Below are 19,732 nucleotides of genomic sequence, written 5' to 3'. Positions count from 1 at the left end.
TGGGACGGTGGCATCCCACCTGGCCAAAATCCGGTGAAATTGCAGAGCGCGAAATTCTAAAATACTCAATTCAAATATTACTTTTTTTTTTTAAATATGTGTTATACATCAAAATAAAGCTTAACTTCTTGTTAATCCAGCCGCTGTGTCAGATTTCAAAAAGGCTTTATGGCGAAAGCAAACCATGCGATTAGCTGAGGACAGTGCCCCACATAGAAAACCATGAAAAAGATATTTCAACCAGGCAGGTGCGCCATAAAAGTCAGAAATAGCGACATAATTAATGCCTTAACTTTGAAGATCTTGTTCTGTTGGGACTCCAAAATGTGCCAGAAACATCACAAATGGTCCTTTTGTTCGATAATGTCCTTCTTTATGTCCCAAAAATGTCCATTTATTTGGCACGTTTGATTCAGAAATACACCGGTTTCAACTCGCCCAACATGCCTACAAAGTATCTAATAAGTTACCTGTAAACTTGGTCCAAACATTTCAAACAAAGTTCCTAATCCAACCTCAGGTACCATAAAACATAAATAATCTATCAAATTTAAGACGTAATAAACTGTTTCTAATACCGGATAAAAAAAACGTGGAGCGTACTCCTGTTCACGTGCACCAAAACAATAGAGTCCACCTGGAGCGACACTTACAATGAATAGGACTACTTCTTCATTTCTCAAAAGAAAAACATTGAACAATTTCTAAAGACTGTTGACATCTACTGGAAGCCATAGGAACTACAACCAGGTTCCTAATAATAAGTGTATCCCATAGAAACCCATTGGAAAATCCTTGACTGCAATTTTTTCTCCCTCCCTGGATGGTTTGTCCTCAGGGTTTCGTCCGCCAAATCAGTTCTGTTATACTAACAGACATTATTTTAACCGTTTTAGAAACTTTAGAGTGTTTTCTTTCCAAATCTACCAATTATATGCATATCCTTACTTTGGGCACGCTTTTCATCCGGATGTCAAAATACTGCCCCCTACCCCAGAGAGGTTTTAAATGGGGCTATGACAGTCTATTACAAATCAGTCTGACAGTACTTTTGAAAGTATTTCAACCTGAAGAAAGTATGGTTTGAAGTAACTGAAATGCATCAAAGGTATTGGGAAGTTCAGAAGATCATCAGGCAATGATACGTATACAAGTCTAACTTCATTGTATGATCTTCTGTGCAGTCTGATGTAGTGTCTGGTCTTGTCTGGTCTAATAGATAATGACTCAAGTAAAAGTGAAATACTACTTCAGTATCAAAAGTAAGACATAAATGATTTTAAAATCCTTATATTAAGCAGTGGTGGAAAAAGTACCCAGTTGTCATACTTTAGTGAAGGTAAAGATACCTTAATAGAAAGTTACTCAAGTTAAAGTGAGTCACCCAGTAAAATACTACTTGAGTAAACGTTTTAAAGTATTTGGTTTTAAATATACTTAAGTATCAAAGGGTCATTGCCATAAGGTCATTGCTAAAATATACTTAATTATCAAAAGTAAAAGTATAATTGATTTCAAATTCCTTATATTAAGCAAACAAGACGGCATAATTTTCTTGTTTTAATTTATTTTTACGGATAGCCAGGGGCATGTTCCAACACTCAGACATCATTTACAAACGAAGCATGTGTTTAGTGAGTCCTCCAGGTCAGAGGCAGTTGGGATACCCAGGCATGTTCTCTTGATAAGAGTGTAAATTAGACCACTTTTGGGTGTCAGGGAAAATGTATGGAGTAAAACGTACATTATTTTCTTTCGGAATGTAGTGAAGTAAATGTAAAAGTTGTCAAAAATATAAATAGTAAAGTACAGATACAAAAAAACGACGTAATTAGTCCTTTAAAGTAGTTTTACTTAAGTACTTCACACCACTGCTATACATTGGTATTGCACACCCTTCCAGTCAATCATACGCGCTACTTTGTAGAAGTTATTGTAAAAGATAGGGCTACAGGGTGAATTTTTTTTCTTCCAGCGGTCTAGTCTAACATCGATATAATAGGTTGGATGAGATGCCATAAAATCGACTCACTTTCAGTTGCGCGCACAGTGGTCAGAACTGATCTGAGGCTAGTTGTTCGGTGAAGTAGGCGACTTGATTTCTGCTATGACTAACTTTGATCACAAGCAATAAATAGCCTACTGCTCGTGGTCGCTGACAGTCTATGGAATATGTGCGTATACAATGCGGTATGAGTGAAGCGAAGTAGGCTACTAGACTACAAGAACAAGCATTCATGGCTGCCGATGAGTCAACAGTGATTGTAACTTTTACTGAAGTCCAAAGTCGCATCTAGGCTACAAATGGGTTCCATGTTTGATCTGAGCGTTGCTGTAAGACTCTATTTGCTGTCTTGTTTCGTTGTATCTGTGGACTTCACTTTAGGCTTGGGACAAAGCCAAGATACTGAATTCACGTTTCAACTCCCTGCCGGTAGAACAGAATGTTTCTACCAAACAGCTACGAAGAATGGAAGCCTGGAAGTAGAATACCAGGTAGCAGGCTTGGACAATTTCGTTTTCTGTGGTATTGAAAACACAGCTGACATTCTCTGTGTCATTCTCTCTCGCTCTCTCTCTCTCTCTCCCTCTCTCTCTCTCTCTCTCTCTCTCTCTCCCTCTCTCTCTCTCCCTCCCTCTCTCTCTCTCCCTCTCCCTCTCTCTCTCTCCCTCTCTCCCTCTCCTCTCTCTCTCTCTCTCTCTCTCTCTCTCCCTCTCTCTCTCTCTCTCTCTCCCCCCTCTCTCTCTCTCTCTCTCTCTCTCTCTCTCTCTCTCTCTCTCTCTCTCCCTCTCTCTCTCTCTCCGTGTGTATGTGTGTGTGTGGTGCAATATCGTGCCTCGATTATAACTATGTTATAAGTTGCATTAGTCAGTCAGTTACTGGATGCTTTATTGTTACAGCCAAAGGACTTTGCTCAGATGCAAATAATAAGATAAGGCATCTTCCTTCCATACAGGTGGAGTCTATAAGACAAAGCCAGCTTGACAAGCTGCTGGCATCGGCATGAAGGGTCAAGGCAGGGGAAGTGTTTACAAAGGGATCCACTGTGTCAGCATAAGGTTTACAAAGGGATCCACTGTGTCAGCATAAGGTTTACAAAGGGATCCACTGTGTCAGCATAAGGTTTACAAAGGGATCCACTGTGTCAGCATAAGGTTTACAAAGGGATCCACTGTGTCAGCATAAGGTTTACAAAGGGATCCACTGTGTCAGCATAAGGTTTACAAAGGGATCCACTGTGTCAGCATAAGGTTTACAAAGGGATCCACTGTGTCAGCATAAGGTTTACAAAGGGATCCACTGTGTCAGCATAAGGTTTACAAAGGGATCCACTGTGTCAGCATAAGGTTTACAAAGGGATCCACTGTGTCAGCATAAGGCCAGATACTCTAACTAACCTCTGAGCAATAGTAGCTGTAGTAGGCCTGTGGCTTCTTCTTCTCCTCTAGACATGTAAAGAGAAGGAGAGCACTTACCACCAAGTGTAGGCCTACTTGGTGTGTTAGTAGTCATGCGCTTTGCTGCAAAATGCATATTAAATATGAAGCTGTGCCATCCCTGGCCCGACCTTGTTACAATTTATATATAGCATTTGAGTCATTTAGAAGACACGGTTGCAGAGTTAGTCAGTTGACTAGTATAAAAGTGTAAACCACTACAGGTTAGGCTCTTCATAGATTAAAGTTGAAGTGATGCTCATCATGCTACGGTATCAATGCCTACTCTACATACTGGAAACACTGTTCCCAATCCTCACACTGTACCAAGGCCCTCTGGCAGACACATGACTGTGATAGGATGTCATGTTCCTCACCACCCAACCCGCCAAGCCGTGACACATTTCTGTGGACTGTGTGTGTGTGTGTGTGTGTGTGTAGTCTGTGTGGAGCCTGGCAGGCTTACTGTGGTATCCACACAGCAACAGCTGAGACGCACAGGGCTGAGAGAGATGACAGCTTGAGAGAGCAAGCTGAAGGACTGTGGGGATTGGGAAATTTTATACAGCAGTCTGTGGTGTGTGTCTGTCTGCCTGTCTGTCTGTTACCCTCTCTCAACCAAGTCAATGACACCACACTGGCAATGGTAGTGACTCATGCCTAAGGCCTAGTTTATATGGCCTAACATGCTGTGTTTCCCTCCTTATGTTTCTGCTGCCTGAGAGTGGTGTTACTTTGACATGAACAGACAGGTGCTGGGGAGTGGTGTAACTTTGACATGAACAGACAGGTGCTGGGGAGTGGTGTTACTTTGACATGAACAGACAGGTGCTGGGGAGTGGTGTAACTTTGACATGAACAGACAGGTGCTGGGGAGTGGTGTTACTTTGACATGAACAGACAGGTGCTGGGGAGTGGTGTTACTTTGACATGAACAGACAGGTGCTGGGGAGTGGTGTTACTTTGACATGAACAGACAGGTGCTGGGGAGTGGTGTTACTTTGACATGAACAGACAGGTGCTGGGGAGTGGTGTTACTTTGACATGAACAGACAGGTGCAGGGGAGTGGTGTTACTTTGACATGAACAGACAGGTGCTGGGGAGTGGTGTTACTTTGACATGAACAGACAGGTGCTGGGGAGTGGTGTTACTTTGACATGAACAGACAGGTGCTGGGGAGTGGTGTTACTTTGACATGAACAGACAGGTGCTGGGAAGTGGTGTTACATTGACATAAACAGACAGGTGCTGGGGAGTGGTGTTACTTTGACATGAACAGACAGGTGCTGGGGAGTGGCGTTACATTGACATGAACAGACAGGTGCTGGGGAGTGGTGTTACTTTGACATGAACAGACAGGTGCTGGGGAGTGGCGTTACATTGACATGAACAGACAGGTGCTGGGGAGTGGCGTTACATTGACATGAACAGACAGGTGCTGGGGAGTGGTGTTACTTTGACATGAACAGACAGGTGCTGGGGAGTGGTGTTACATTGACATGAACAGACAGGTGCTGGGGAGTGGTGTTACATTGACATGAACAGACAGGTGCTGGGGAGTGGGTATACTGTCTAGTCTCTCCTTGCTGTTGGATTGTAGCTTTAACTGAAGTTACTGTCGGTTGGTCCTGACCTGGTGGATCTATTTGAACTCATATCTACTGTGTTGTAGAGTTTGAATATGGCAATCTGAGACTGCTAATGACCGGATGAACCATGAGCTGTGCAAATACTTGGAACAAATATTATATCCATTGTTGTAGTGGAAGGTATATGCAGGTATACACTGTATACCCACTTATTTTTCATTTGGCATTGTGTATACACACTTCTTAATCCCCACAATGCATATCAAAGTAGTGTAGTGGAGGTATATGCCATATCAGTTAATAAGGCTGATGGAACAGATCAGAATTTATAGCTTAAAATGTTGATAAACTATTATGAGGTAGACCTATGCACAAATGTTCCAAAATGACATTTGAATGAAAACACTGTTCTAAAAAGCAATTTCTTGGACAGAGATGGAAACATCTGTTAGAAATGTAGATCTAAAGATGCAAGAGTTATCATGAGTTGCTAATATGACTAGGATAATGGCTGCTAGGATGGCTGCTAGACAATGACAGAAGATGTATAGAAAAGCAATAGAACAGGAGAACGCATATGAGGAAGTCTTTCTGAAGGAATTTCCTCTACGTTTCGATGGTGGGATTTTGGCTTCAGGCTACTTTCAAGCAAAGTAAGACATGACTCATATGAAGTAAAACATCCAGGTTTCAAACAATTAAGGATCAGGAAAAATGTAACAATGCATAGAGGCTTTCCCAGAATCCTTATCAATGAAATGTTAACTAGCTACAAAGTAGTCTATACTTACCTGGCCGAATGATATCATGATTACCTGCATCAATCCAGTGGTAATCATGTGCTACAGAAACACAGCTAACCAAACAACAGTGCTGGGTGCTTGTGCACTTGAATTGAAAGGTAACTACACTCAAAAACGTTTTTTTATTGAGTTATCCCAGACCAGTTCTTCTGTTAAGTGTGACTTTGAAAGCCAACATTTTTTTTAAAAACCTGACTGAATTTCTGACTCAGTTGACAGCCTAATTGATCCGTTTCAATAGTAAGCCTGTTAACTTATTTGCACAGTACAGCTTGGTTCAGCCTGACTGTGAAAGACCATTATGGGATTTATCATTTTAGGCCATTCAGAGTGTATGTCACTGTTTGTCATTCCATTTTTTACACAGGGCACTTTCCGTCATTTTGGGAATGGGCAAAATGAGTGTGAAATCACTTCTCCAGGCACCACTACAACACTGACTATACCACCACCACAGTGTTCATGTGTCTACAGTATGTATGGAAGTGAAGACGTGTGTGTGTGTAGACATGGTGGATTTCAGTCTGTCTATAGTGTCTGTCTGTAACACTGGATATTCTCATAGAAACTCTTTGAGTTAGATTATAATATCATGTCATCCTTTCCCTCCTGTTCTAGGTGATTGCAGGTGCAGGCCTGGATGTGGGCTTCACCCTGATCTCCCCCAGCGGGTACAAGCTGGCCTCTGAGTTCAGGACATCTGACGGCATCCACACGTGAGTGGGCAGAACCTACTAACACAACCCTGACCTCCTCTAACTTCTCTGGAGTGGTATGAAGGTCTCACCATGCTCCATGGTGTTTGATTCAAAGGTTTTGTAAGGTGATGCAAAAGACACCTTTCCATCCTCTGGCTTACAGACAGTAAAGTCCTACACTATTCTATATGACAGTCTGAATACTGTCTGACTTGCTCTGACCCTCTCTGACATCATGTTGTTCTTCCTCATTGGTCTGTCTCCCAGGGTGGAGCCTACAGAGGATGGAGACTACCGGCTGTGTTTTGACAACAGCTTCAGTAAGCTTTCTGAGAAGATGGTGTTCTTCGAGGTGATTGTGGAGGGCCAGCCTGGGGACACCTGGGGCGATGAAGAGTGGGCTGACATGGCCGAGCCAGAGAGTATGGTGGAGTACAAACTGGAAGACATCAGGGTGAGAAGGACAGGAGGAACACCCAAACGCTCAGCCACTGGGACTTGTGTCTTTATTTTGTCTTTTCATCCTGTTTCACGTTTTTCATCTCTTTCCTGCTTTCAATGTTCAATACATTCCTGTGTTCTCTCTTATCCTCTCCCACCTTACCCACTGTCTCTCTCCCTGCCTCTCCCTGTAGGAGACCATGGACTCAGTGCACAGGCACCTGGAGCGGAGCCGGCAGCTTCAGACCATGCTGAGGGCCTTCGAGGCCCGGGACCGCTATCTATTGGAGGACAATCTGTGGAGGGTCTCGTTCTGGTCCTCCATGAGCCTCCTGGTCATCCTGACTGTGGCCGTCACACAGGTCTACACCCTCCGACGCCTCTTCGACGACAAGAGGGTCTGCAAACCCTAGTGTCCAGTAGTGTCTTCCACCGCCCCCACACCTTCCCAGTGGTATCTTCCATCACCCCCACAGCCTTCCCAGTGGTATCTTCCACCACACCCACACCCTTCCCAGTGGTATCTTCCTCCACCCCCACACTCTTCCCAGTGGTATCTTCCACCACCCCCACGCTCTTCCCAGTGTTATCTTCCACCACCCCACACCCTTCCCAGTGATATGTTCCACCACCCCCACATCATGCCCAGTGATATCTTCCAGCAGACCCACACCCGGCCCAATGGTATCTTCCACCACCCCCACACCCTTCCCAGTGGTATCTTCCACAAAGATGCCATAGAAGGGTGTTGGGACTAACAGGACCCTACTGTAAAGTAATGGTTTCAGAGATTGAAGAAGAGAGACTATTGACAACAGTGATGTTTGGTAAATGAGGGACTGTTAGTAAGGATTTAGTGATTTTTGTGTGTGATGAGCTTGATTCAGCTTTTGAGTGGCAGAAAAGTGCATGTTTGTATGTGAGTCATAAACACTGTGCAATGATGTCTTGACAATTTAGTGTCAATCTATCAAACAAGAAACCAAAGCAATAACAGATCATGTGGTAGTATGTTTTTAACATGGGATCTTAAGAGTGACATTACAAATATAATTTATTTAATGACATGGTTATAACACAACTACAGACAAATAAACACAAAAAAAACCATTCAACTCTAAAATAAATTAATTCTGGAGAAAGAGTAGCCTTGCAAAGCCACTGATCCCGCAAGCTTACATTAAAAGCTGCAGTGGTTATCAGTCTGTTAATTATGAGGCAAGAGAAAGAAGTCTTACATGCAACAATGGCTGTCCTCATGGGATGGTTTTATTGATTTACAGATATTACATTTTTATTGAAATGTATAGTGTTTGACAGAGATCTGGTGAGATGAAGCCAAAGAGTTGAGACATTCAAAAAAGTATCCCTGCCAGGAGAATGTTGCAAAGTCAACCACAATCATAGTTGATATATACACCTCCAACACCACAAAACAAGATCCAATCATTCATTTGAAAAAATTATTGTATTTATAAAACCATAAAATCTCAATGATCCATTCCTTTCAATTATAGGTACAATAGTGCAAATTTGAGTGTCAAAAGTGTGCAGCGAAAGAAAATAAGGCAATCTTATTGGCTACCATAAAACAGCACTGGATTAAAGGCATATCGCAAAGTTCTGCAGTTGACATCAGTTGGATCTATTATTGACATTGTACTACATTATAATCACATTACCGGTATATGCCCTTCTTCATACAACTACCCTTACTACAGTATAAATAAACTGTATAATGATAACATACAGCATATGCCATATAGAAGAGGTCTTTATTCAAAGTGATTTACAGTCATCCGTGCATACATTTCACGTATGAGTGGCCCCAGCAGGATTCAAACCTACGACCCTTGGTGTTGCAAGCACAATGCTCTACCGTCTGACCCTTGCGCAAGGCATCCACTGGAACATACATGGTTTGAAGTTCTCTTCTGAACATGACATGACCCTCGCTGTTAAAAGCTTTGTATGCTTCTGTGCTCACTCAGCAGTGGAGGACCCAGCACTACCTGATTCATTGAAGTGTTCCTAACATCCTTCACCTCATCCCTTCAAATAGTCACCTTACCATTTGGTTTTTGGGACCCTCCCAATACACTACCATATAATATTAAGGGCTGTCATCATCCCATGTGGTGTTCCCCAACTGACACGTCAAATGATTAACTGTAGCAATGCTGATCTCAAATAATCTACAGTTCCACCTACACACAATGTATTTACAATCATGTAAATAAACCAAACTTCTACACTTCATTTTTATAGGAGTTCTACAAACGTGTTCAATAGTCATTCAGACACTAATCTATTGAGAAATGCCCATATTTCAAAACTGCACTGTACATAAAACCAAGAGGAGAGGTTATGCCCCAGGAGATAGCTAACACAAACAATCACTGGATTTCATTACGAATTTGGCACATGAGCAGTCAAACAATTTGATCAGTACAAAAATAATTTCATTTTCTCAATGTTTGTTTAGTATGGAAATAGTGAACAGAAGTTGAACCCGTACTGAAAGTGGTGTCAGAATTCAGCCAGGCTACAGCTCGCTAAAACCACTGGAGGGGATGGAGATTTCAGAATACATCCCCCACACTTCTAGAACAGTCTGGGTAGGTGCTAGCTATTAAAGGCCCAATGCAGCTGTTTTATCTCAAAATCAAATACTTTCTGGGTAACAATTAAGTACCTTACTGTGATTATTTACATTTTTTAAAACTGAAAACAAAACAAAAGCAGCTTCTTAGCAAAGAGAAATTTGTCAACCAAGAATGTTGCTAGGACTGTCTGGGAGTGGTCTGAGCGGGGAGGGGGAAACTGGGAGTGGTCTGAGCGGGGAGGGGGAAACTGGGAGTGGTCTGAGCGGGGAGGGGGAAACTGGGAGTGGTCTGAGCGGGGAGGGGGAAACTGGGAGTGGTCTGAGCAGGGAGGGGGAAACTGGGAGTGGTCTGAGCGGGGAGGGGGAAACTGGGAGTGGTCTGAGCGGGGAGGGGGAAACTGGGAGTGGTCTGAGCGGGGAGGGGGAAACTGGGAGTGGTCTGAGCGGGGAGGGGGAAACTGGGAGTGGTCTGAGCGGGGAGGGGGAAACTGGGAGTGGTCTGAGCAGGGAGGGGGAAACTGGGAGTGGTCTGAGCGGGGAGGGGGAAACTGGGAGTGGTCTGAGCGGGGAGGGGGAAACTGGGAGTGGTCTGAGCGGGGAGGGGGAAACTGGGGGTGGTCTGAGCGGGGAGGGGGAAACTGGGAGTGGTCTGAGCGGGGAGGGGGAAACTGGGAGTGGTCTGAGCGGGGAGGGGGAAACTGGGAGTGGTCTGAGCGGGGAGGGGGAAACTGGGGGTGGTCTGAGCGGGGAGGGGGAAACTGGGAGTGGTCTGAGCGGGGAGGGGGAAACTGGGAGTGGTCTGAGCGGGGAGGGGAAACTGGGAGTGGTCTGAGTGGGGAGGGGAAACTGCTGTTATTGGCAGAAAGGTTTGGAAGTCTCTTTCTTACTGGTGGATGAACTAATATACAGCCTGGTGATGACAACAGGCAGGCTAAAACTCCATCCCACCAAAACAGGCTGAAATTTCAGGTATTTTTTTCAAACCGCCCTTACACTTAAAAGTGCATTATTATAATTGTCACAGTATTATTTCAACCTCATAAGTGTGGAACAATATATAAAGCATATAAATATCACACTTTTGACTGCACTGGGCCTTTAACAGTTTTAATGAGATGGTGAGTGAGAGTAAAGTTGTCTTCTTTACCACGTGACAGTTCTCTCCGTATTTTATTACAGCTTATGCAATGAGATCTCATTTCAATTTAGGATTTTTTTTTTTTAAAGGAGGCTGATTTTCCTGAAATGCTGTCAGTTATTGTAAAACGAGTACGTTTGACCGTTGCCATTGAAAAACTCTGGTATTTAATGTTATAAACTAAGTTATGGCTTTTAGAGTATAATCAGCTCCGAAACCTATTCTTTGGAGAATATTTAAGGTTAAGGTGTTCAAGGTTTATGATTCTTCGCAGGTCTGGTTCTCTTGCTGGTTTGTGGACAGTGCATCTCCAATCCTATCCTGCTTTGGGGCAAGGTCACCACTGGTTACGACGAGCAGGAGCAGGCCGCCTGTTCAGGGACAATCATAACGACAGACCAACATTAATAACTCTCTCCCATTCAAGTATTTTTGATGCGTAAACAGTTTGGTGATTGTGAGGGGTCTAACAACAGACATTTTTTGTAAGGGAAGACTTATGAACATTTACTTCCTGAAATTGTGTTTGTGTCCATCACATTTTTTACATCTTCCTGCTTTCTTTAGCTGATGAGTCCTATTACCACAGCTGCCTGTTTTCTACAGGCAATGTGATCTATTATGTGCAGCAAGAGACAAATCAAATCAAGTTGATTAGACCATAAACTTGAACATTTAATTGAAAAACATTCTACAACCCACCACCACTATTATTACTAACACTACAGCAGAGTATTGAGTTGTATAGAGTATGTGCACCTTGTATTCAGAGAAACATCAAAGGAAGAAAAAAGAATGAATAAGTTATTATTCCAGGAATTCTTGTCCTTCACAACTTTCATTCCACTTTTAACTCAAGTCGAAAGGCAAGCAGCTCGTTGGCACAGAAACACCATAGCAACATCCACAGTGAAGGAGGGGGAAGAAGAGAGGAAGGCATACCAGGAGAGAGAACCATGAGGACAACCAATGAGAGAGGAGAGAGAGGGGGGACCACACAAGACACAAGGAGACACCAACCACCAGTCTCTTTATTGTACACAACACCTCTTTATTTAGCGCTCATGTTCCAAATGGGTTCATTTGTTTATTCAAATCCAGGAAATTACTAGAGGCACTTGACAAGGCTTTGCAAAGACTAAAGAAAGATTGATGCAGGTCAGTTCCCCCCACCCACAAGATGAAAGATACAGAGCATGGAGTGTGTGTGTGTGTGTGTGTGGGGGGTCGTCACCAACATTTTACACTTTACAGATCAGGAGATGGGATGTAAGGGGACAGGCTACAGTGACCGGTACTGTCAGGTGAGAGGGACACGTTCATAAGAAGGGGACGTTTTGGATTCACTTAAGACTCTTCAACATCAGAGTGACAGCCTAAATTTAAGGCCAAATCTCTTCCTAGTAGGGGTTCAATACTTGGTCAAGAGATTGAAACCTTTTGGAGCATGGATAGACTCCATTTCCCAGAGGCTTTAGTTGGAGTTAGCTGAGATCAGAGTCAGACACCCACTAGCAGCACAGTCACTGTAGACAGACCTGATGGGAAATGTATGGGAAGAAAAGCACATTCTGCCCAGAAAATATGGTTTTAGACAGTTCCTACCAAATTCACCCTCTACCTGTACTACAATCTGTAAGGGGTACAAGGTATTGGACTGAGCTCTATATAGTTTGGACAGGTTCTCCAGGCAGGATGTGTATGTACACCAGAAAAAGCAACAAAAGTTGAACTCCCACCCCCTGCTCACCCTCAATATTTATCACCAAATCAAAACATCAACGTAGTCCATTTGTCACTCACTCACACCCCCCCCCCCCCCAATTCACCCAGTATGATCAAATTACCATCAGAGGAATCCAATGATATTCATCAGTAGAAAATCCCATCTGTGAAGAGACTCTTCACTCCTATTTAAACCCTCCCCGTGGCAACAGTTATTCCAACTAGAACCCTGTAGTGGAAGTCACTACCAGAAGGACATTCAGTCTCCCTTCCAGAGGAGGAGTAGTAGGCTGAAGGTGCAGTATACAGCTGACATCATTTCTATCAAAACCATACATGACAAATGCCCAGGGTTATAAATAATGAATTAATGCGATCTGGAGATTACAAATCTCAACATTTCCCTACATCCCAAGCAAAGTCAATATAACGTCTGTGTGTTAGTGCTTCAATTAGTATAACGATTACTACACATTAAAATGTTTGGTTTTCAATGAACACCATTAGACATCATTCTCCATCCATTCTTTTTAAAACTGGAGACATCACCATCTCTGTGTGTCTGTACTGAGATGTCCATCAGCTATGTACAACGGTGTTTCCAAGACACCGGGAGGATCTCTCGTCCATAAAGACAAATGACCATTGAATTGTGACAGGAAGAAGTGTCGGTCCTAAACCGCCGTCTCTCCAGCTCTAACCACATAGCTCCCCCTTCCCTTTCCCGCCTCCCCACCCCTCCTCCAGGAGAACCTACTGTACTCTCCCCTTTACCTGTCCTTGTCCTGAATGGGACTTTGAATGAAGGTTGGCTAAGGCCTCAGTGAGGTTGACTTAAGGTGCTGGGATAACTCTATACTTAAAGATGTGTGGAGAAATCATCTCAAAGTGCTGACAACTCTCTCTCTGTTTATTGTGCATAGTCTTAAATTAATGACAACCTCAACACTACCACTGGATGTATGGATGTACACAGAAGTGCTTCAAGTGGTCAATCTAGACATTTTCTCAGCGGTGGCAGGACATTCCAATAAAGGGCACATTTTAGAAAGCTGCTCTCAGCCTCATGTGTAGCCCTGCACTGCTAAATGGTCTTTTTATGCCTCCTTTTGCTGTGATTTGAGACTGGTTTTAAAGCTACATACAGGGGCATTAAAACAGACAAGTCACTCAAATAAAATCAACACCACCGTAGTCGTAATAACAAGAACTATTTTCCAGTATGAAATCAAGTTAGAAAAACCACAAAAAAATGAACAGGATGTCTGTGTATATTACACAGAGGTGTCGGGTGTAGTAGAGCACGAGGTGAGGACACGTCTAAGGAGGGAGGGAGGGTAGCTAGCCTTTTACGTTTAGAAAGGTTGTGGACTATGCTGTCGTTCACATTTTCAGAGAGGAAATGAACAATTCTGTTACCACAGAAAATAGGTCGCTTAGGGGCAGGTCACTTCCATGTAACCATCCACATCGGATGCCGTGACTCTGCACCCTGCTGGTCAAAGGTGAGCGATTAAGTCTTGATGAACCTTTTGATACATATGGTACAATATCCAAAACAGTGTAATTACATCTCTTCTGATTCTGAGGATTCAAGTGGTTATGGTTCCTTTGCTTCTTTAGAATGTGGAGACCAGAGAGCCCACATGTGTAGGAGACTAAGGGAGGGTTAGCAGCTTATATCAGAGAACAGTTTGAGTCGACTACATTAGATAAGTCTGGTTGAAATAGCATATATCAATGTGCATAGATACTGTATAGGGGCCCCTCCTCCCCTGCTCTCTAGCCCTCCCCTCTGGCCTCAGTACACACATAGTCTCACACACACACACACAGGTGAGCCTGGCTGGTTCTACTGGGTAGTCTAGTCTAGCAGGGAGGGCTCGGCAGGGCGGATTATGGTGGGCCGGTGAGGGGCGCCGGGGGGTCTTCGGCTGCAGGGAAAGAGAGAGAGAGCAATGAAACAAACCCAGACAGAGCGAGCAGGAGAACAGTTGAGAGATTGTGAGATGTGAATGGAGAGAAACACTCCCACAGAGAGACAGGGAGAACAGATGAGAGATTGTGAGATGTGAATGGAGAGAAACACTCCCACTGAGAGAGATAGGGAGAACAGATGAGAGATTGTGAGACGTGAATGGAGAGAAACACTTCCACTGAGAGAGATAGGGAGAACAGAAGAAGAAACAGAGAAAGAGAGTTGAGCACAAAAGAGAGAGGAGTTAAGAGATGGGGTTTATGAAACCGAGAAGATAACCAAGATAGAGGAAAGAGAAGTGTGTAAAGAAAAGTAGTAATGTGAAAGGTGGGACTGGGAGGAAACTTAAATCCATCTATTGACGTCAACAGTCAGAGCCAGGTGCTGCAGTTACAGTGATAACCTGGCAATTCAACAATGAATTAAGAGGGTTACACAGGTTATTATAGTGTCGATGAGGAGACATTATTCCTGTGTGAGGATATAGGTAGGTAGGAACTGCTCCCTCGTGAGAGGTGGTCTTACCTGGGCACGCCAGGGGGGATGCGAGCAGGCCGAGAGGGGATCAGTGGGGGGGCACTGAAAGGGTCCTGATGGTTGTTGCTGCCAAAGGCGTTAATGGGCGGCGGGCCAGGGCGAGAGGGGATGGGGGGCCCCCCAAATGCTGGGGAGGGGTTGAGGGGAGGTCCCGGCCTTGGGCCACTCACTGCAGGAGGACGGCTTGGGGGAGGGGCTGCTGCGGCCGGGGGGCGGCGCTGGGGGGTAGGACTGGAAGAAGACGAGAACAGAGAGAAAGAGGTGTGGGGAATGGAAAAAGAACAGCCAGACAATGAAATATACATTATACAAACACTGCACAACGACAATAAGCTTCGGTCGACTGTATAGTCTCTTACACATGTCCCCCTTTAGTTCCCACATGTGACAATGGATGAAGCAAAACATCTTCCATTTAATGAATGAAATAATTTAAGGTACATTCACTCAATCCACATTAACGTCAAAGTCAACAAATCCCTTTTGTATGTGTGAATGTGTACACACACACACACTCTCTCTCCTCTCACCTGGCTTCCTGCATCCAGCTGTCGTTGACGGGCGGCGGCACGGGGACCGTCACGGTGGTGGTGGTGATGTCACCGATGATGTGCAGTGCCTCCTTGAGGGCGTGGTACATGCGGAGCATCTCGTCGCGGCGCTGCGCCTGGTCAGCTGACTCCTCCATCAGGCTGTTTTGGTCACCTGATGAGTACAGGTAGGCCAGCAGCTCTGAGTGGATGAAGTCCTTAGCCTGGGGAGGAGAGGAAGACCATGGACTACAGAGAAACAGAGGTGTCCTACTCCTTTCACTACTCACATCATACTAGTCTGCATGGAAAGATGGAGTCACTGAATAGTCCATCTTCAGTGATGCTAGAAAACAAACACCCCGGCGCTTGTGGAAACACAACACAAAGGTACATGAAGCTGTCATCCAGCCATGTGATGGAATCCCCTGCTATAAGACAGAGCCTGCTCAGTATAGACTGTCTCTAGGCTTTTTTCACTCACGCTGTTGATCATGAGGTGCATGATGGTCTTGGGCATGAGGTCCCTGATGGACTTGTTGACAATGCCGATGTAGGAGTCCACCAGGTTACGGATGGTCTCCACCTGCCTCTCCAGCTGGGGGTCCATGGAGAAGGTTTCTGACGGGGCCGTATCCTCAGTGTCCACCTGAGGAACACAGAGAGAGACGTTACTTCTGAGTGAGGAGACGTTACTTCTGAGTGAGGACACGTGACCGGTCCAAACAGGTACCTGTCCACACACACGTACCTGTTCTCTGAGTGTTTGAGGTCAATACACGATAGCTAATACTACTGCATGCCATTGGGATACCTTTGCGGTAGATGTATGCCATTGTGAATCATGCATCCAATCGCTCTGATATTAGTACCTCATAATCTCCCTTGAATTGGCGTGCATGAGAAGAAACAAGCAGTAGGACAATCATCAGTGACGTCATCAAGAAGTGTAGGTGCCTGCCTAGTGTTCATCAAATACTGACAAAGGCTGTCACCACAACGCATCCCTTCGTTTGACTTCTGCTAACATTCAAACTTCAAGGGTTGGTTTACCAGACACAGATGAAGCCTAGTCCTGGACGACAAAACCCTTTCAATGGAGAATCTCCGTTGAGCATGTCCTTAAGTCCGTTGAGCATGTCCTTACGTCCGTCCAGGACTAGTCTTCATCTATGTTCGGGAAAGCGACCCAAAGACAATTTGAGTGAGTTTGGGTTCAGTACCTGGTCCTTCTCAGGGTAGACCCCAGCCCTCAGGAAGGAGGCTTTCCAACTGTCCACGTCCTCCTGGGTGTCACAGGCCAACTCAATCTGACGAAGGTCCTTATACACATTCCTGCTTGATGGATGGCAAAACACAAACACAATCAGGGTGGGTGTAAATTCTATTTCATTTCAGTCAATTCACGAAGTAAATTTCCCTCCATGCTTCTCGATGAGAATTTTGTAGCATTTAAATATCAGTTTACGTCCTGATTCCCTGAATTGAAATGATAGACTTGTGTGGAACAGGATACACAACACACATCCATTTCCCTGACCTGGATTCAGTGTTGAAGACGCCAAATACATGTTTGGTGGACATGAAGCCTTTCTCCACATCCCTCAGCTTGAGGTTATCTAGGGGAAGCATGTACTTCTTCTCTTTCTCCTAAAACACAGAGAGAGGGGGGACGGGGGATCTGAACTCATAGCAAAAAAACTCTTGAGTAACAAATCCTTCAAGCCATTAAAAACACTAAAGTACACAAATAAGAGGAAGCCATGAAGACAGCCATGAAGACAGCCATGAAGAAACTGCTTCATGGGTAACTTTGAAAAACAGTGGAATAGAACACTAGGCTTCTCCACCAATGAGCAGAGAGAGTGGAATGCATTTCCTCTGTATAAGACCCAGACCACCAGGCTGGTGAGGAGGGAGAGAGGAGGAGCATGGGGGAGAGAGAGAGAGATGGGGGGAGGGATGCCAGCTTTGCACTGTTGAGGAGAAGCATCTGGAAGCGTTTGTCTGCACTAACACAGAGAGTGCTCAGTCCCAACAGTTACAGCACTCTAAGCCAATGTCAGTCTCTCACACACACACACACACACAAAAACATACAAACACCCATGTGCTTGTGCAAATGCAAACACGTAAACACATAGACGCATGAAAGTGGCATACAACCACAAACCAAGACAAACATACACCCCCACCCCACACACCTCCCACCCCCCCAACCCGCCCCCAGTAACCCAGTACGATTTCCTGCAAATTCCAAAGGCAGATTCCCTGCTGGAACATTTCAACCCGCCTGCCACGTCAGTTTGCTTCCACCATCCTCCCTCACTCCTTCTCTCGCTCTTTCCGCCACAGAGGACTGGTCAAAACTGAACGGTACCAGTTGTTTTGAGGCGTAGTCAGAGTGACAGGTTAAAGGTTTGTCTTCAGCTCTGGTCAGCGGTATCTTTTGAAGCTCTTTTTGTTTCGCTGAGAGAGGGGACATCTTCGCCAAGGCCTGGGCTGCTCTGACCGAACTAATGGTAAGTTTAACAGACTATATTTCCCGAATGCAGTCTGTAAATGTTTAACTTTCCAAGGATGATCCCTAGTGCTTTTGGTATATTTCTTTAATATTATTTCAACTTTGTTCCAGTAAAACATCATACAATATGTATCATCGACATGCCTTTTCCATATATTTTACAGCCTTTGAAATGGCCTGCAGAGCATTTGAAATCTGACTGTAGAGAGTAGTGTGTGGTCACAGAGTGGGAAAACACTTTGCTGTTTTGTTCATGTGCACAAAGTAAATACAGTAATGGCTGTTGGAACTTTAAGATGATCAAAAGTTGTAAGCTCAACTTCTCTCCATTATATCAACATACTAAATTAGTCAATACAGTTATATATTTGGACCTCAGTCGGAGTTTGGTTGCTTTCTTTATCAGAGGAATGTTTACTCTCCCTCCATCGCGCCCCCCCCCCCCCACCTCTGTCCTGTCTCTAGGGCAGTGACCTGCAGCCGGAGCGACCCCGTGGGCCTCCCCCCTCTCCTCACCCCCCCGCCTGCCCAGTGTTCAGACTACCTGTTCATCAGGCTGAAGCTGAACAGTAGTCTGCACATTGGTTAGGCTGGGCCGGGACACACACACAGGACACATCTAACCACCAGCCAGCAGGGGCTCTGGTGAGAGGCTCTGGCCGGATCTGATTCTCCACCATGACAATGAGAGGGGGGAGGGAGCATGCAATGCAGATCATATATCAGCCCATGGAGTAGTAGCAGAATCTTTCTGCCAGTTTGTATTGTACTATTTTGTGTTGTACTTATCCCAGCTTTAGACACTCACCTCCTCATCCTTGTACCAGGATAGTGACTCTGCGGTCAGGACGAACCAGTACTCCTTGGAGCCTCCCTTCATGATGCTGATGTTGATGGTGAGCCAGCCTTTGCGGATGACCTGTTAGGGTAGAGATAGGGGTGGTGTAACAGGGGAGCGAGGGGTGGTGGGGGACAAGGTATACCAGGAGGATGGAGGGAAAACACGTCATTAAAAAGTAGTCATGATTTACCTCCTGGAGATCTTGTGATATGACTAACTTAACTGACCAATAAAAACCTTACCTGGGTACTCAGTGTGAGTTTGGTTGATCCTGTCTTACCAATATAAACACTAACATGTTCTACATACTCCAAATTAACTCTTCTATTCTGAGTATAAAGATTTACAATTCCAACAATGTTTCTGAACATGATCCCTGATGTATACAGTAAGCATACAAAAGTATCATTCAGAAAGGATGACTAACTGAAGGGGTGGAGATTTAAACAGGAAACCTCAAACAAACCTTAATAACATGGGGCATCCAGACCAAATGGGACCCACACAGGGTCAGGGATCGGCGGTGGTATGTTAGAGTGAGCGGGTCAGTAAAAGCTAGCCTATACACGGTTAGCCAAAACAGACTAGGGTTAGTGGGTTAACTGGGCAGAGTCGTCAGACAGACACTCCAGTGTAGGACACTGTAGGAGGCTAAACACCTAAGGAACAGGAGATGGGGAGATGGAGAGGCAAGAGGAGGAGGGCCAGACTGTGGGAGAGGAATACAGCGATATGCAGAGACAATGGAGACGGGTAGCCTGAGCCACAGCTCACGGAGTGGACGGGTAGCCTGAGCCACAGCTCACGGAGTGGACGGGTAGCCTGAGCCACAGCTCACGGAGTGGACGGGTAGCCTGAGCCACAGCTCACGGAGTGGACGGGTA

At 44.8% G+C, this 19,732-nt stretch overlaps 2 protein-coding genes across 15 annotated transcripts in view; one reads left to right on the top strand and one right to left on the bottom strand.

The window, feature by feature from the left end:
* Positions 1–2,030: 2,030 nt before the first annotated feature.
* LOC109883496 (transmembrane emp24 domain-containing protein 1-like) lies at positions 2,031–10,468 on the top strand. The gene is made up of 4 exons (XM_020475537.2): positions 2,031–2,496; positions 6,450–6,547; positions 6,797–6,983; positions 7,165–10,468. The coding sequence occupies exons 1-4, from the start codon at positions 2,305–2,307 to the stop codon at positions 7,381–7,383; spliced, it is 696 nt and encodes a 231-aa protein (XP_020331126.2). The 5' UTR covers positions 2,031–2,304; the 3' UTR covers positions 7,384–10,468.
* The window catches only part of LOC109883493 (dynamin-2), a 42,319-nt gene continuing 30,804 nt past the window's right edge, over positions 8,218–19,732 (bottom strand). For 6 of the 14 annotated variants that reach the window (XM_031834868.1, XM_031834870.1, XM_031834873.1 and 3 more), the window contains 7 exons: positions 18,816–18,926; positions 17,024–17,133; positions 16,707–16,818; positions 15,968–16,132; positions 15,484–15,707; positions 14,942–15,184; positions 11,740–14,372 (listed from right to left, as the gene is read on the bottom strand). In XM_031834868.1, the coding sequence (XP_031690728.1) occupies positions 14,303–14,372; positions 14,942–15,184; positions 15,484–15,707; positions 15,968–16,132; positions 16,707–16,818; positions 17,024–17,133; positions 18,816–18,926 (1,035 nt within the window). In that variant the 3' untranslated portion in view covers positions 11,740–14,302. Of the gene's footprint in view, positions 11,085–11,726; positions 14,373–14,941; positions 15,185–15,479; positions 15,708–15,967; positions 16,133–16,706; positions 16,822–17,023; positions 17,134–18,815; positions 18,927–19,732 lie in introns of those variants that run through there. The other 8 variants (XM_031834865.1, XM_031834869.1, XM_031834872.1 and 5 more) reach the window with 4 other exon arrangements.

The sequence above is a fragment of the Oncorhynchus kisutch genome, linkage group LG10 (assembly GCF_002021735.2).
Source record: "Oncorhynchus kisutch isolate 150728-3 linkage group LG10, Okis_V2, whole genome shotgun sequence".
In the NCBI taxonomy this organism is placed as follows: domain Eukaryota; kingdom Metazoa; phylum Chordata; class Actinopteri; order Salmoniformes; family Salmonidae; genus Oncorhynchus; species Oncorhynchus kisutch.
Note: the sequence above shows the minus strand (reverse complement) of the source record. Positions and strands in the feature narration are given on the sequence as shown.

Excerpts from the sequence above, each read along its gene's own strand:
- LOC109883496 (XM_020475537.2), top strand. The coding sequence starts at position 2,305 with ATGGGTTCCATGTTTGATCTGAGCGTTGCTGTAAGACTCTATTTGCTG. Across the intron at positions 6,548-6,796 it reads ACATCTGACGGCATCCACAC|GGTGGAGCCTACAGAGGATG; the intron begins GTGAGTGGGCAG and ends TCTGTCTCCCAG. Across the intron at positions 6,984-7,164 it reads ACAAACTGGAAGACATCAGG|GAGACCATGGACTCAGTGCA; the intron begins GTGAGAAGGACA and ends CTCTCCCTGTAG.